General features: G+C 32.2%; 1 protein-coding gene across 1 annotated transcript; it reads right to left on the bottom strand.

Annotated features, from left to right (window-relative positions):
* Positions 1-1833: 1833 nt before the first annotated feature.
* Positions 1834-9154, bottom strand: LOC100253139 (probable protein arginine N-methyltransferase 3). Its single transcript, XM_010660784.3, has 7 exons — positions 8798-9154; positions 5563-6117; positions 5346-5443; positions 3702-3780; positions 3359-3613; positions 3096-3263; positions 1834-2551 (listed from the first exon to the last, which is right to left on the bottom strand). The coding sequence occupies exons 1-7, from the start codon at positions 9065-9067 to the stop codon at positions 2087-2089; spliced, it is 1890 nt and encodes a 629-aa protein (XP_010659086.1). The 5' UTR covers positions 9068-9154; the 3' UTR covers positions 1834-2086.
* Positions 9155-14257: the final 5103 nt, after the last annotated feature.

The raw sequence follows: 14257 nt of genomic DNA, 5'->3' as shown, positions 1-14257 counted from the left end.
ATTTTTGGACAGTTTATTAATATATAAATGAATTAACACTTGTAAGTTTTAGTTCTGTAAACTCCCCAACTGCTAGATGTGTTCCTCTCCATTTGAATGACAGTTGCAGTGACAAATTATTCAAATTTTGATAAAAGAAGAAAAAATGAATATTTGCATATTTTAGGGTTATGGATTTTGTAGGATATGATAATTATTCAAAATTAGAATGAATTTGAGTTTTTTTATTTCCTTTTTTAAAATAGGAAAAATACTTGTTAGCTTTGATAATTTAAATATTATAATAAATATATTTTTTCTCTTTTTGTGGTAAAATATAATTTTATAGCTGATTAAGCATGACAAATTAATCAATTTTTTTATATGAAAAGAATAATTGAATATTTTTAAATTAGGGATGCATGATTTTTTTTTATATGGTTACTTTTTTATTTATTAAGTATATATTTATTTAGTCTTGTTATTTAGTAACAAAAAAACTCTCAAATTTTATTTTTTAATAATGAAAATATAATATGTACTTTCCTTTACACTTGAGTTTTTTCTAATTTGGTATTGTTTTTTTATTTTTTTTTATTTTTTTTTAGAAAAACCTTTGACTTTTGTATGAACACCCCTTTAATAATTAAGAATCCTCTTACCCATTTCAAAAGAATACAATAAGATCTTTAGAATCACATGAATCTTAGTGTTCATAATAGTCTTAAGGGCAACTTGTCTAGTTGACTTACCTTTATCACTAAATAATGCTTACAACTTTAAAGAGAATATCATAAATTATGACAATAGACATGTATTACTTTTGCAACAAATTATCCAAAGACCTAAGCATATGAGACGTTTGGTCTTCTGATCAATCTTATGTCATCTTTGAGATATCTCTCTTTTTTTCTAATAAGTTTGTTAAGAAGAAGTAACAAACTTTACCTAAAATTAGCTTCCATGCAACTAATTACTATATCTAAATTAAATTTTAGTTTATAATTGGCCCAATTTAAACAATAGATAAGAGGTGATCAAGTTAATGACATGATATCCTTAACAAATAAAATAATTTCATACATTTATAAAATAATTTGAGTATTCATGTCGTATTGGTAATTAATTTAGCAAAAATGTAATGCTCTCAAATTATGTCCTTTTACAAGGTATTCTAGTTTCATAAGAATCAAGTTTGCTTTATACAAGTCATGACTCTTAAACTAATTTTAAGTTGAATAAGTAAACACCTATTCAACCCCCTCTAAGTATGTCATTTGAATTACTATGAAGTTTAAGAATCCGAAGTGAAGTCCAAAATACATTATCTCTAATATTTAAAATAAAACCACAAAAAAGGGGAAAAAATGATCAACATTTTTAACATTTTAAAATATTACTTTCACATAAATAAGATTTTGGAGAAAGAGGATGGAGTTTAAGAAATAAAGAGAAAGAAAATCCTAGATTGTCTTATCTTTTGCAAAGATAAGACACATTACCCACATTTAAACTTCAATAGCTACCAATTGATGCATTAGAATTTTCCTATTTGCAAAGCCTTTTAGTATAGTGAAAGACACCAAATGCTATGTTTAATTCACATAAAATTTGAGAGAAAAAAAAAACTAGATTTAAAGTTAATAAATTATTTTTATATATTTCTTTGAAATTTTTTTACTTATTTTTCTATATTATAAAGATATTAAAAGATTTTAAAATATACAAATTTTAAACTAATTTTAATTATATTTGATTTTTTTTCACATATTTTTCATGATGAAACCAAACGCGAAGCCTACAAATGGTTGGGGTTAAATTACCACCAAATAATAATTGTGAAAGTCAATTATATCACAAAAAAATAAATTCCCATTGATATCTAAGAGTTGACCCAAACAACACAGGTCATTAATGTACACTTAATTCCAAATGAGACTAAATGAACCAAAAACAGATCTAGAAATAATTTTGTCAAAATTCTCAATAGCCCAAACAATATAAAAGGCACAATGATCTAGAAAAAACTACTAAACACCTCCTGGCAGCAAAGATGGAAAATTGCCCGCTGGGTTATCTCAGCTATCGTAGGTGATAAGTTTGAAGGCTAGCTCAGATTAAAGATCTGGACAGGCCAACTGTGCTTCCGACCATCACAGGCAATCCCTGTCGTCTCCAAGGAGATATCGATACTGCGATGCTGGGCAGCACGGATAATGCTGATTCGCAAATGGACGCTGGAGGCAGGGCAGGCATCACTGCCAACTCCCCCTGATTTCTTGGCATTGGGTTTTCCAGCTGCCATTGCAATTGGTTCTCTGAAGGTGAGGATTGTTTGTGACCAGTGTGTTTTGGGAGTGAATGGTGAAGTGGAGAGGATGGTTGATGTTTCTCTGCAGAACCGACTGGTAAAACCAGTCTCAAACCATAAGACAACTCCATGACACCAAGTTGGTTTCTGTTCCAAATCCATGGAGGCGTTGGTGTCAGCTGGATGATCCAACTTCGGTTGCAATCTGATGCTTGCTGTGAAATCCATTTCTTCAGGCTTCATGGTCACCAGATCAAAGGTCTGAAATTCAGAAGGAAAAAAAGGTTTGTCTTAACGGTGTTTGTGCGTATCAGAATAATGATAAACATCAAGTGCAACTGCAGTTCTAAACTTGGGGGGGCCTGTTTTTTGGATCAGACTCGAGACCAAATGCATGATTTCATTTTGTTCACAGTTTTGGGACCTATTAGAGTTCTCCTCAGAAAAAATTACAGCGTTATGACATAAAAACAACTATGATGGATCAATGCTCCATCCTATCAAACAATCTTAAGAAATATTTTTTTGATAGGCATGCCTACATGAAAACTCAACCATACTTCCACAAATCAACCTGTGTGGACTCCAACAGTTTTCCATTGTAGCATTCAGAGGGTACAAGGCAAGAGATTTTTCTGTGGTATGAATATTCTTGGAGACAAGCTTTCCCCTTTTCAAAGTCCATTTAATTCCTTGTAAGGTCAAAATAGATAAGAAAATTTATAAAATAGGCATCACAGCCCAAACAAAGGTGTGATAAAATAGACTAGAAAGTAAGCACCTAAATCCAAACCCAATCACTGACCTGGAGAACAGCAGCATCTGTAACTATATCATGACTGTCCACTATATCAACAATAGGAGTTTGAGCAGCATCTTCAACAAGTTCCTTGCCAACACAAGACATATTGAACCCATAAACGTTTTCCCAAAATGGAATACTGGTACCACCTCTTCCAAAGCCTGCAACAAACTGAGAAGAAAAAATTGGAGAAATAAAACCACAAAGCTCAACTAGATCACTCAGAGTAAGATTTAAAAAAGTGATCTAGTTTGTGGAGAACTCACAATAGTTGCTGTGTCAGGGAGAATGGCACCTCCAGGCTTCAGCCAGTGATCTCTTGCAAAGAGCACTGAGCTAAGCATCGATTCATAGAGTAGGCAATATCCCATCCATTCGCTCAATAACACATCAATACTGTGGGATTCAATGGATTTATCAAGCTCTTCAACCATACCTTGAACCACTTTTATCACCCCGGTATAATGATTATTGCCTGCATTTGGGCTTGCACTACACAAAAGGCCATTGTCTTTTGCAACCTGCAGTTATACAAACAAAACAAATGGAGAAAAATCAGTAGATGAAATAAAGAGATGGTCTAAATAGCAATAAAATCAAGAATGCTACCTGAGTTGCCACTGAAGCCATCTTTTCACTGGCTTCTACTGCGATTACCCTTGAAGCCCCAGCTTGGGCTGCAAAGAGACTAGTCACAGAAAAAATTAAAAATAAACCAAGCAAAGTGTCCTGAGAAATAATAATAATTTTGGACAATACCAAATTAAATAGACAAAAGGATGGCTCATTATCTATGAATAATATGTAGAGATAGGCTAATTCAATTAACTGCCAAAGAATAAAAGATCTTATAGATTCCATGAATGGATCACCCATCTAATATTTTGGAGATATTACTGAGAAAAATGTGACTCCAAAACATTTTTCAAGCAAAACTTTGACAGATCATATCAGGAGGCAACTAAGTCACACAGCTGTTAAGAATCAACACAAATTATAGAGCTATCATGAAAATATTACAGGTAATATAGCTTGATCAACTGATGAAGAAGCCCTTATTACTTGAAGTAGAAGTTGTGAACAGTGTTACCAGGGACTTCAAAAATTGAACAGTACCCAGTGTCACATGCATGTGGTGGAATCTCATCCCTACATGGTAGGTGATCATCCGATGGTCTAGGGAATAGGCTTGTCCTTTAAATATTTAAGAGCAAGCTTGTACTGACAATATATGATTCTAAAGTCTAAGATTTTACTATTTAATGGATACAAGGTTCCTCCTCACCAACGTGGAGCCAAGTACCATCCTTCAAAATAAGGGTCCTTTTTAGACAACAAAAGAAATCTGTTATTCCTTCACTAATAAATTCAACAACACTAAGCAAATCAAACATTTCTAGTAGAGCACTCAATGAACTGAAGGGCCTGATAGTAGTGGTTCATATTTGTATTGTACTAGCAAAAGGCCTTGTAAGTTTTCATCTTTTACCACATAACCATTGCTTCAGGAATTGAAGTCATCATGAGATTTTAACCTTCAAAATCATCATGAGATTTTCTTCTCATGTTAGCTTGATGCACTTGCACAGCCACAGGCTAATTATGTTGTGCATTGAGAAAAAGGACAAGTGAAAGATTGTGGGCCTTGGCAGGGGGTTGGGTTGCTCTTTCTCAGAAAACCCTATGTTGGTGAACCAAGAAATCAATTGGTTACAAGAAAAGAGCATATCTCTTGTTGATTTTATTAAAGCTCTTATGGACCCTTGAATTTTGGTGATCTATTTCTTCAGGCATGAGGAGCCAAAGGCTTAATGCCATAGGAAGGTGTATATCACGTTTTTTCTTGTCCTTTGCATTCTACAGCAAACTTTCCTGATACCTTATAAAATGCAAGTATAATTTTGTATAAGGAAGAGGAAAAAAAGGACAAAGAACAGAAACTTTTCGACTTCTGCCAATGAAGAAAATTTTATGATTAGAAATGGAGATGGTCACAATAATACTTATGAAAATAAAATATGGAGGCAGGAAGTTGATAGTATTGGGGGTGGGCTTCATACAATAAGTTGGGAATTCACATCACCTACAAATGTGAAAAACAACATTGGAAAGTGTAAAATATGGAGCCAGAAAGCGTGCAGCAAATTGAATATTTCAATCCACAACTTTATGAATGACAATGAATCCTAATTTATTGGCATATGGCACAAAAAAAAATTAACAATACAACCAGAAACTAAAAAGCTATCTCACCTCAGTATGCCAGTCCCACAACCTACATCCAACACAGTTGCACCTTTCATGAGAGAAGGATTATTCAAGATAGCTTGCCTATAAGCATCCATTCTTACCTGCATAAACAGAATTTCCATGATAGTATAATTTGCTTGAAAATTTGAAACACCTTCTAACATGGATTAAAACAAGTACAAGTTCACTTCTATTACAAAACTAGACATAAATCAAATACCTTATCACTTATCATCTCTCTGTGGATGCCAAATGAACTATATGCCCCAAAATAATTCTCATTCACATTCTTGATTTCCTTTGAAACAACATTTGCAAAAGAAACTCTCAAATGCTTATCTTTTGGCTTTCTTTTAAATGAACCAACATGTTCTTTTGCACCAATACAAGAGCCTATCTCCTTCTCTGAGATATTTTCCATGCCATAATAGCCATTGGAAGCAGATGCACCCTCCCTTCTATCTTCATTCAAGGTGTCAAAATCAGATGCAAGGGCATCTATGATGTCCCCATCATCAATGCAAATCTCTCCAAATTCCCTTAGATCCCTCATTATTTCCTCTTTTTCAAGTGCAGTAGCATCGTCATCTTCACCTTCTTCATCTTGACTAAAACTGTACAAAAGGGGATCCTCTTGCATGAAAGGGTTTAGATATTTATCATCATCCAAATGCAGTTTAATCTCTTCAAAATTGGCTGTTTCATGTAAATGAGTTTGAAGATCTTGGTTGGACTGACAGACAAGCCCGCAACTCCAACACCTATTTTCTGCCACCTAGAAACATAGAAGACAAACAAAAAGCAACTAGTTAGACATTAACATTAAGTTTTGCAGTAAATTATTCTCTTTGCTGGCTCACAAATCCAAAAACATGAAATCCTATATTATGCTGATTAAAAATTTATAAACAAACTTGGAAGATGAAAATGCATTGAAACCCCTTAATGTGACTTCCTTATGATTGGATTGACAAAATTATTGCATGTCGTAAAAATTATTGATTCATGAGCAAAGGAAAATTGAACAGCTGCCTTCAAGGAAGCAAAGACAATTTTCTTTATAAACTTCTGCAACTTATAATGACAAGAATATCTGATTCTCTTAAAACTGAAAAAAGCAACAAAAGAAAACTAAGACACAATAGATGTAAAAGTTTACAAAATCACATCTTCTTCGCAAATTAGAAGAACTACCATCAACATCTCTCTCGATAAATACCTATATCCTAATTAAATAATATCAAAAAACAGAAAAGTAATAGTAACATTTACTCCCCGTCAACCACTAAAGTTTAAGATATCTAAAATAAAAAACAGAATAAAGGGATGCAATGAACTGTCACCTTCTAATTTACATAGATGCTAACAGATCAGATCAGGATATGATTGGTTAGGGTTAAAGTTTGACATATCAGATGATAGTCATTAACTTAGAAGAAATAAGAACATTGTCATGTAAGTCTTGAAGCATACAGGATGTGGCTCCCCTGCCATGTAGGATCATGTCAATGGACAGTAGGTATTCCATTAAGATAATCTATGCTAATGGGTGGTATTTCATATGGTGCCACAAAATACCATAAACCGAGCAATTTCTAGCGATTGAACAATCTCATTGGAGCAAATTGAAGATGTAATGATAAGCAATCCACCTGTGCAAAATCAGCCTTCCACCTATCTCCAAATAATGAGTTGAACAGTAGCAGCGGATAACAATGACAAGTGAAGTCTAGAGGGAGATTTGGAACTCCACATATTCTTAAGGGGACACTTGAACATTGTAGTATCCAATTACAATGGTCCATATGCCTTACCCCAAATCTAAACTCTCACACTCAATATTTATCATTGAGCAAGCATAAAGCAATATAAAGTAGCAAGTTGGTTGTAATAAGTGCCCAGTCTTGAAAGTTTCAGTTGAAGAAGACAATCACAAGGAGACTTGCTCTTTCGTTTGACCACGCACATTCTTAGCCAAGGCCAAAAGGTTTGGGAATCAAGGAATAGGCAGCTGTGACAGCATCATCTACATCCCAACATTGCATCCCATCCCCTGCTCTTGATTTGAGCTGATGCTTCACAGGACTCCACAACTTAAAAGTAATTTCCCATGTATCAATATGACCCTCTCAAATACCCATTGATGAGAAATTTTCCCTTAACCACATACCTCACCTTCTAAACAACCCGACACGGTTTCTAACACTCAGACTCCACCCAAATATATACAGGCCTACAGCCATAGCCTGCCTGCATGAAAGGAAAAGGTTCAGCATCTAATAATTCTAAACTGGGTACCTTGACCATATGCCAAGTGATAGACGCTATTATATGTGAATATCTACAAATCAGACCTGAAACTTTTCTTCCCTGTGAGACAACTCATGGCCATAGGATATAAAAGAAACACCAAGACCAACTCATTTGTTTCTAGGTACAAAAAGCACTTAACAAAATTGTAAATATGCATAGATAGAGCTATAGCACAATAGGATAAGATGGTTTTTTCCGATTTTGAACTCTTTTTCTTGACTTTTCAAGAAAAGCATCATCAGCCATGTGCATATTACATATGAAATCTGACACAATTTTTATTTTATTTTATGATAAGTATATGAAATCTGACACTAATTGATACCTACCATAAAGTATTTAAAATTTCTATCACAGTTTCTCTGTATTATGGAAATCCAAGTTGGGTAGCTCATAATTGTACACAATATGAGAATTTCCTCTGTTATTTGTACCTTCAATTGGTACACTCAACTGTGTATGCCCAAACTGTCGAAAGAGCTTCCATGAGTATCCAGTAGCAGTATCTTGTCACACCCAATTGGCTAATAACTATATTTCTCATTCACATGGAAAGGAAAGAATCTTTCAAAGGTTCCATTATCACATTGGAACCATATAACCATGAAAACAGACAAGCGTACAAATATATTTGTCAACCAAAGCACCATAAGCACAATACCAAATTCTTGTTATTTCAAAATTTTATGATCATTATATAATCAGAATATTGATAATAGGAACATGACCGTGAATACACTTTGCAATTTATTAAAAGACAAAAAATGTGACTTTGGTTGCCAAGAAAAGATAGAAGTTAAAGTTTATGAAGCATAGATAAACATTCATTGGAGACCCAACAAAACTCAAAATAAAAGGTAAAACTCCACTCAACCAGACTTCAAAGCAGAACCGAAAACATAAAACTCCCAATTTCACTTTCTTCTCCTTTCCTCCCTCTTCCTGACAACTAAACAGGGGAAGACAGATTTCTGTGAAATTCAAACAAACAACAAAACGGAGCAAAGGAAGCAATTTGAAGAGAAAAAAAAAAACGATTAACACAGAACCGTTTTCAGAAAAGCATTCTCCAAGAAGTGGAACCAATCAATTTTCTTAGCAACCGAACATAGGGTGCTTTAAGAGAAGAAATGAAAGCTCACCCGAGACCTGACGAAGTTGATGAGTTTGAATGACCCATAGAAATCCAAACTTAGGGTTTCCCTAATACTGAGAAAATCGAAGTGGTGAATGGAAGAGCAGTGTTCGAAGAGAGCATCGCAAGAACTGTACTTAGAATCGCAGAACAAACACAGGAAATCTGGGTCCGACTCCTCTTCTTCATTGTCGTCTGCTCCCCAGTCCCCCCAATCTTCATCCTGATCTTCTTCTTCATCGTTAAATTCACGGTCTACTGTTTCTGGGTCCTCCATTGGTGATGTCTTCTTAAACCCTAAACCCTTCCCACTTCTTTTATATACACTTCCCCTAGGGTTACTTGCACTCTAGCTTAGCCCCCAGTAATCGAACTGCCACTTCTTTTTACCACGTGGAAGTTCTTTCCACCTCCTTTACCGGTAATCGGTTTTTTACCCTTTTTTTTTTTTAGAGAGATTTTAATATTTTAACCCGGCCTAATTTCACAAAATTGCACAAATGGTCCCGGGACTTTTGACCTTTATGGTTGAGACCCTCTTTTAAAAAGTAATCCTCATATCTAATAAGTCATGTCCCACATTTATCTTAATGAACTTTCACTTTAGCTAGATAATACAACACACCACCAAGCCCACCTCCACCTGGACATTCACGTGGCCACGATGTGGCTTGCATTTGAAAAGAATCTCCAACTAGTTGGCCATCGTGGCAATGACGTTATTGGTATTTAAAACACTATCCCCTTAGATTGGTATTTTAGAAATTTTCTATTTTTTTAATATTTTAAAAATTAAAATTTTTAAATATTAAAAAAATTAAAAATACTTTTTTAAAATAAATATCAAACACACTTTAAACCTTTTTTTAGTAGGTATTAAAAAACCACAACCAATTAGATGGTATCGTATAAAATTTCACATCACATTATTTATAACTTTGTCTATTAATCTCATATATTTTATATTCTTTATCAAATGTTCCAATTTGGAGTTCTATAAGTATCACTTTAATATTTAAGCATTTTCATACTTCATTTAGTAATAAGAAGGTGTTTGATTAGTGAGGGTTCAATAGTTCGATTTGATAGTAATTTTAAGAAATATTTTTTAACTTATAAAGTGTTTTTTTTTAAAAAAAAATAGATATTTAGTAAAATTTAGAAAACACTTTTAAAAATATGAAAAATCACTTGTAATATTATTTAAAGAAACATTTGATAGACAATTTTTCAAAAAAAAAAAAAAATACTTTCAAAGAAAAAACTTCTATTAAAAATACTTTGAACACTCTCTGAGAGTTTGATTTATTTGAATGATGAAATTAAGAGGGTATTTGATAAATCAACTTACTGACTTAATGACTTAATGTATATCAATCTCAAATTTTTTTGTAAACATAGTTTTAAATTTAAATAAGAATAAATTAATTATTTTGACTTAATGCTTGAAGTTATTTTTAAATTTAAATTATGACATTAAGTTCTTTTAACAAATATGCTTAATTTATTTAATAATTTAAATTAAGTTATTTAAGTCACTTTAAATCATTAAATTGATTTACCAAACACCCCATAACACTCCATTTGATAGTGATTCTAGAACGTGCTTTTAATTTAGAAAATATTTTTGAAAAAAAATTAAGTATTTGACAAAATTTAGGAAACACTTTGAAAATCTGAAAAATCATTTTTAGTATTGAAAATTCATTTATAATGTTTTTATGAAAAATACTTGATAAATAATTCTCCTAAAAGCACTTTCAAAAATCACTTTCGCTGAAAATACTTTAAGTAAAAACATGGTTAAAAATGTATTCGCATGAGATTTAATTACTAACTAATTTATTAATTAGTTTATTAATAAGATCAAAATTAGTTTACCATGATCATTAATCACTTTGTTAAGGAAGAACAAAATAGCAAAATAAAATATTTTGTTAATGAACATAAGTTTTTAGAGTAGTTTTTTCATGTAATAAAAATGGATTCTTAAAGGATTTAGAGTCTGTTTGGCAACGATTCTAGTGAAAGCGTTTTTATTGGAAGTGTTTCCTTCTACAATGTTTCTATGAAAAACACTTTTATGAGAATAAAAAAAAATGATTCTAAAAACGTTTTTAATATGTTGTATAAGTATAAAAACACTTTTAATATTAATAAATTACCAAAAAGAACATACAATTTTAATTACAAAAAGAAAATAGTATGATAAACAAAAAACTTTTTATTACAACAAAATATATAAACATCTATCTTAAAAGAATATATATACATTTATATTGTTAAAAAAACTAAAAATAATCTTTTATTAATCATGATATAACAAATTATTTGATTATATATTAGTTTAAAATTAATAATTTTGTTATCACTATAATAAAAATTTTAAAAATATTTACAAAAAACATCTAAATCAATAAAAAAAAATGACATTGAATAAAAGATAATTTTCAAAGTAAAACAATATATGATTACCTATTAATCTCTCAAAAAAAAAAAAAGCAAACAAACCTTTTCTAATTAAAAGTAAATAAGAAGACAAATGTTTTCATAGCAAAAAAAATGAGAAAATTTATATTCTTACATATTAGAGCCATAATCAAACATCAATGAGATATAAGAAGATTTGCAATCCGATCACATTCTTCTTCCATCTCTCTTGCATGATGTATCAAATGACGGATTGCAACTAAAGTCATTTTGGCCCTCTATTATATTATTTTCGTGTTCCCTCACCTTAGATGAATCATCAACATCTTGTCCTACAAAGCCTTGTGATGGTGTCTAAGCTCTTTCACCAGTAACAATAATATCTTTGAAAAGTATCTCCACTTACTCAACATTTTTCAAGTCTTTTGTTTTAAACTTAATTGCTTCAAGATTTTCCTACAAGAGTATTTAATTTATCATATTTCATAACTAATATATAAATTAATCAAATAAATTTAATGAATAAACAAAACATACCTTCAATTTCTCATCCCACTATTCGTTTCTTGCATTGATGGTTTATCTCATAGGGTCCCACCCAAGGTCAGTCTCTTTCCCAATCAAGGTATTCCAAAGTTGTCAACCCATTTTAAGAGAACTCAATTTATTCTTAAGTTGTCTATGTTGATAGTTTCTTCCAGTCAAATTATTGAAGGCTTTTATCACATTTTTCCATCCCAACTCAGCTTCAAGCCCTGAGAACTTCTGCTTTCAGAACCTTGAGATAGGCTCTAGATTGCATTTCTTAAGCCAACAAACCCATAAAGAAGAAACCATATTTCCATCAGATGGCGGAATAAAACCTTCTGGGAATTTGAGCCAAGTAGTTTTCTATGCAGGTACTCAATCAAACCCATGTAGATACATGGTTTAAATTTTTATACCAGTAACTAATTGAATGAAGTTGGAAAAACATTAGAGAAAATATAATAGATAAACTTTTTAGGAAATTAATTTAAAGAGGGTATTTTTCCTGAATGGGGATGATCTTAGTGTGTTATTTGATGTACAACAAAAGAATGTTACTTGTTACCACTTAGCAGTTTTAGCCTGTCTATCTAATATTATTTGATAATAATTAATGATGCATAGTTAGTGTCAAAGTTTGCCCCCAATTTTGCACAAAAATGAAAAAATGCCCCTTATTCCCATCCATGGCATTACTATTATTTTTTCAATAACTCAGTCCTAGAATGCCTTATCCATTTATTAGGGTTTGGCTACATTAATTTTTTTATTTTTTTATTTTTTTTTTCTGACCTTCCTCTTATTCTTGTACCAAGAATCAGCATTTACAAATGTAGTCTTTAGGTTTTGCTGCCATGTGTCATTTCATCTTTCCTGTTGTATGATTTTTTTTTTTCTGTATGTGCTCAAAATAAGTGGACCATTAAATAGATTGTTTATCCACAAAAAGGTCATCCTTAGGAAAATTCATGTCTAGTGCCATTTAGAGCGCATATTCATATTCTATCAATATTAACAAATTTCCAAACCATCTATAGACTTTTGAGGTCATATGGTTCATAACTAGGAAACAAAGATGTATTGTCCTATGGTTCATAACTAGGAAACAAAGGTCATATGGTCTCTAGCTTGAAGAAAATTTTACTCCAATGGCTCTAGGACTAGTAACTTTTGTACTTGTTGAAATCCCTTTCTCATGACAAAAAAATCTACTCAACTTTGTCTTGTTTATACCCTAGGTACCACCATGTTTACCTTAAATTTGCCTCCAAATGGAGGTTTCCACAACAGCAACCCTGAATATCATACAAACTTCAAATCTGAATCCATTTCTATAAGACTAGTTACCATTAAAAAAAAAAAAACAAGAAAACGAGAAACAAACAAACATGTTGATGTTCAAAAAGGTTTGAAGCATCATGCAAACACAATCACATCAGCAAGCAAAATAACTACATTGCAGTCGCAAGCAAATCAATCATATGGTTTTACTAATTGAAAACAGCCCCCACCCCACCAAAAACAAAACATTAAGTAAATGATTATTTGAACACAATCATTCAAGTTTATTACAAGGGTGTAAAGGAGTTTCCTGTGCAATGATCAATAATAGCAGAGAATGACAAGATAAAATGTTTGTACTACTCATTACATGGTGTGTCAGTCTCAAATAACACAAAGCCTTCTCTTTTGCACTCAATCTCAAATACTTAAATAATAGTTACACAATCATTTTCATGTTAAAAATACAAAGCAGGGCCTCTATTTCCTGCCAAATTTACGATTCATCTAAAAAAATTCTACAAGTGAGTAAGCCTTCTTTCTTCCACGTACAAATATCAACAGGGCATTGAAAATCCAACATTCCAAAAAATGTCACCATCCTAACAAAGAACAACACAATGTACCCACTTTCAATTGACAGCTGCTTTGCTTGCTTCAAAATCACTAATAGCTAAACCCACAAAGACTAAATTGAAAGAACTCTAAGCTTAATTTGGACCTCTTGAACTCGAACCAAATCTCATAATGATTGAAGACTAAACTATCATGTGTATGCTTGGCAACATACTCAAGTCCTAAACTTGTAAGCCTCTTTATGCACTCATCTCCTCCCAAACACGAGCAGAAGTTTATATTATTTTTGACAATAGAATTGAGATCTTGTTTCTCTTGGAAATGAGTCTAAGACTTGAGCAGACCCTTTCCGGAAAATAGCAAACCACTATAAAATAGGCATAGAACTCATGGTCAGGCTCAAATAAGACTCTTCATGGTCTAAAACACCAAAGAAATGGGGCAACTTCCTATTAGGCAACTTATTAAAGTCAAGACTCTTCAAAGGTCATAGATATGATTAGAGGTTATACCAGAAAGATCTAGGACTTCAATTACAAACTCCAAGCTCTTTTCAAGTCACTAGTTGCTAATATTTAATTGCTTGTCAATCATCCATTTCTAAAATCACTATCAAATACACCCTTATATCCAATGTGTTATCAGTACTCGA

The sequence above is a fragment of the Vitis vinifera genome, chromosome 13 (assembly GCF_030704535.1).
Source record: "Vitis vinifera cultivar Pinot Noir 40024 chromosome 13, ASM3070453v1".
Classification (NCBI taxonomy): domain Eukaryota; kingdom Viridiplantae; phylum Streptophyta; class Magnoliopsida; order Vitales; family Vitaceae; genus Vitis; species Vitis vinifera.
The sequence above is the reverse complement of the archived record's forward strand: the minus strand, read 5'-3'. Positions and strand labels throughout refer to the sequence as shown.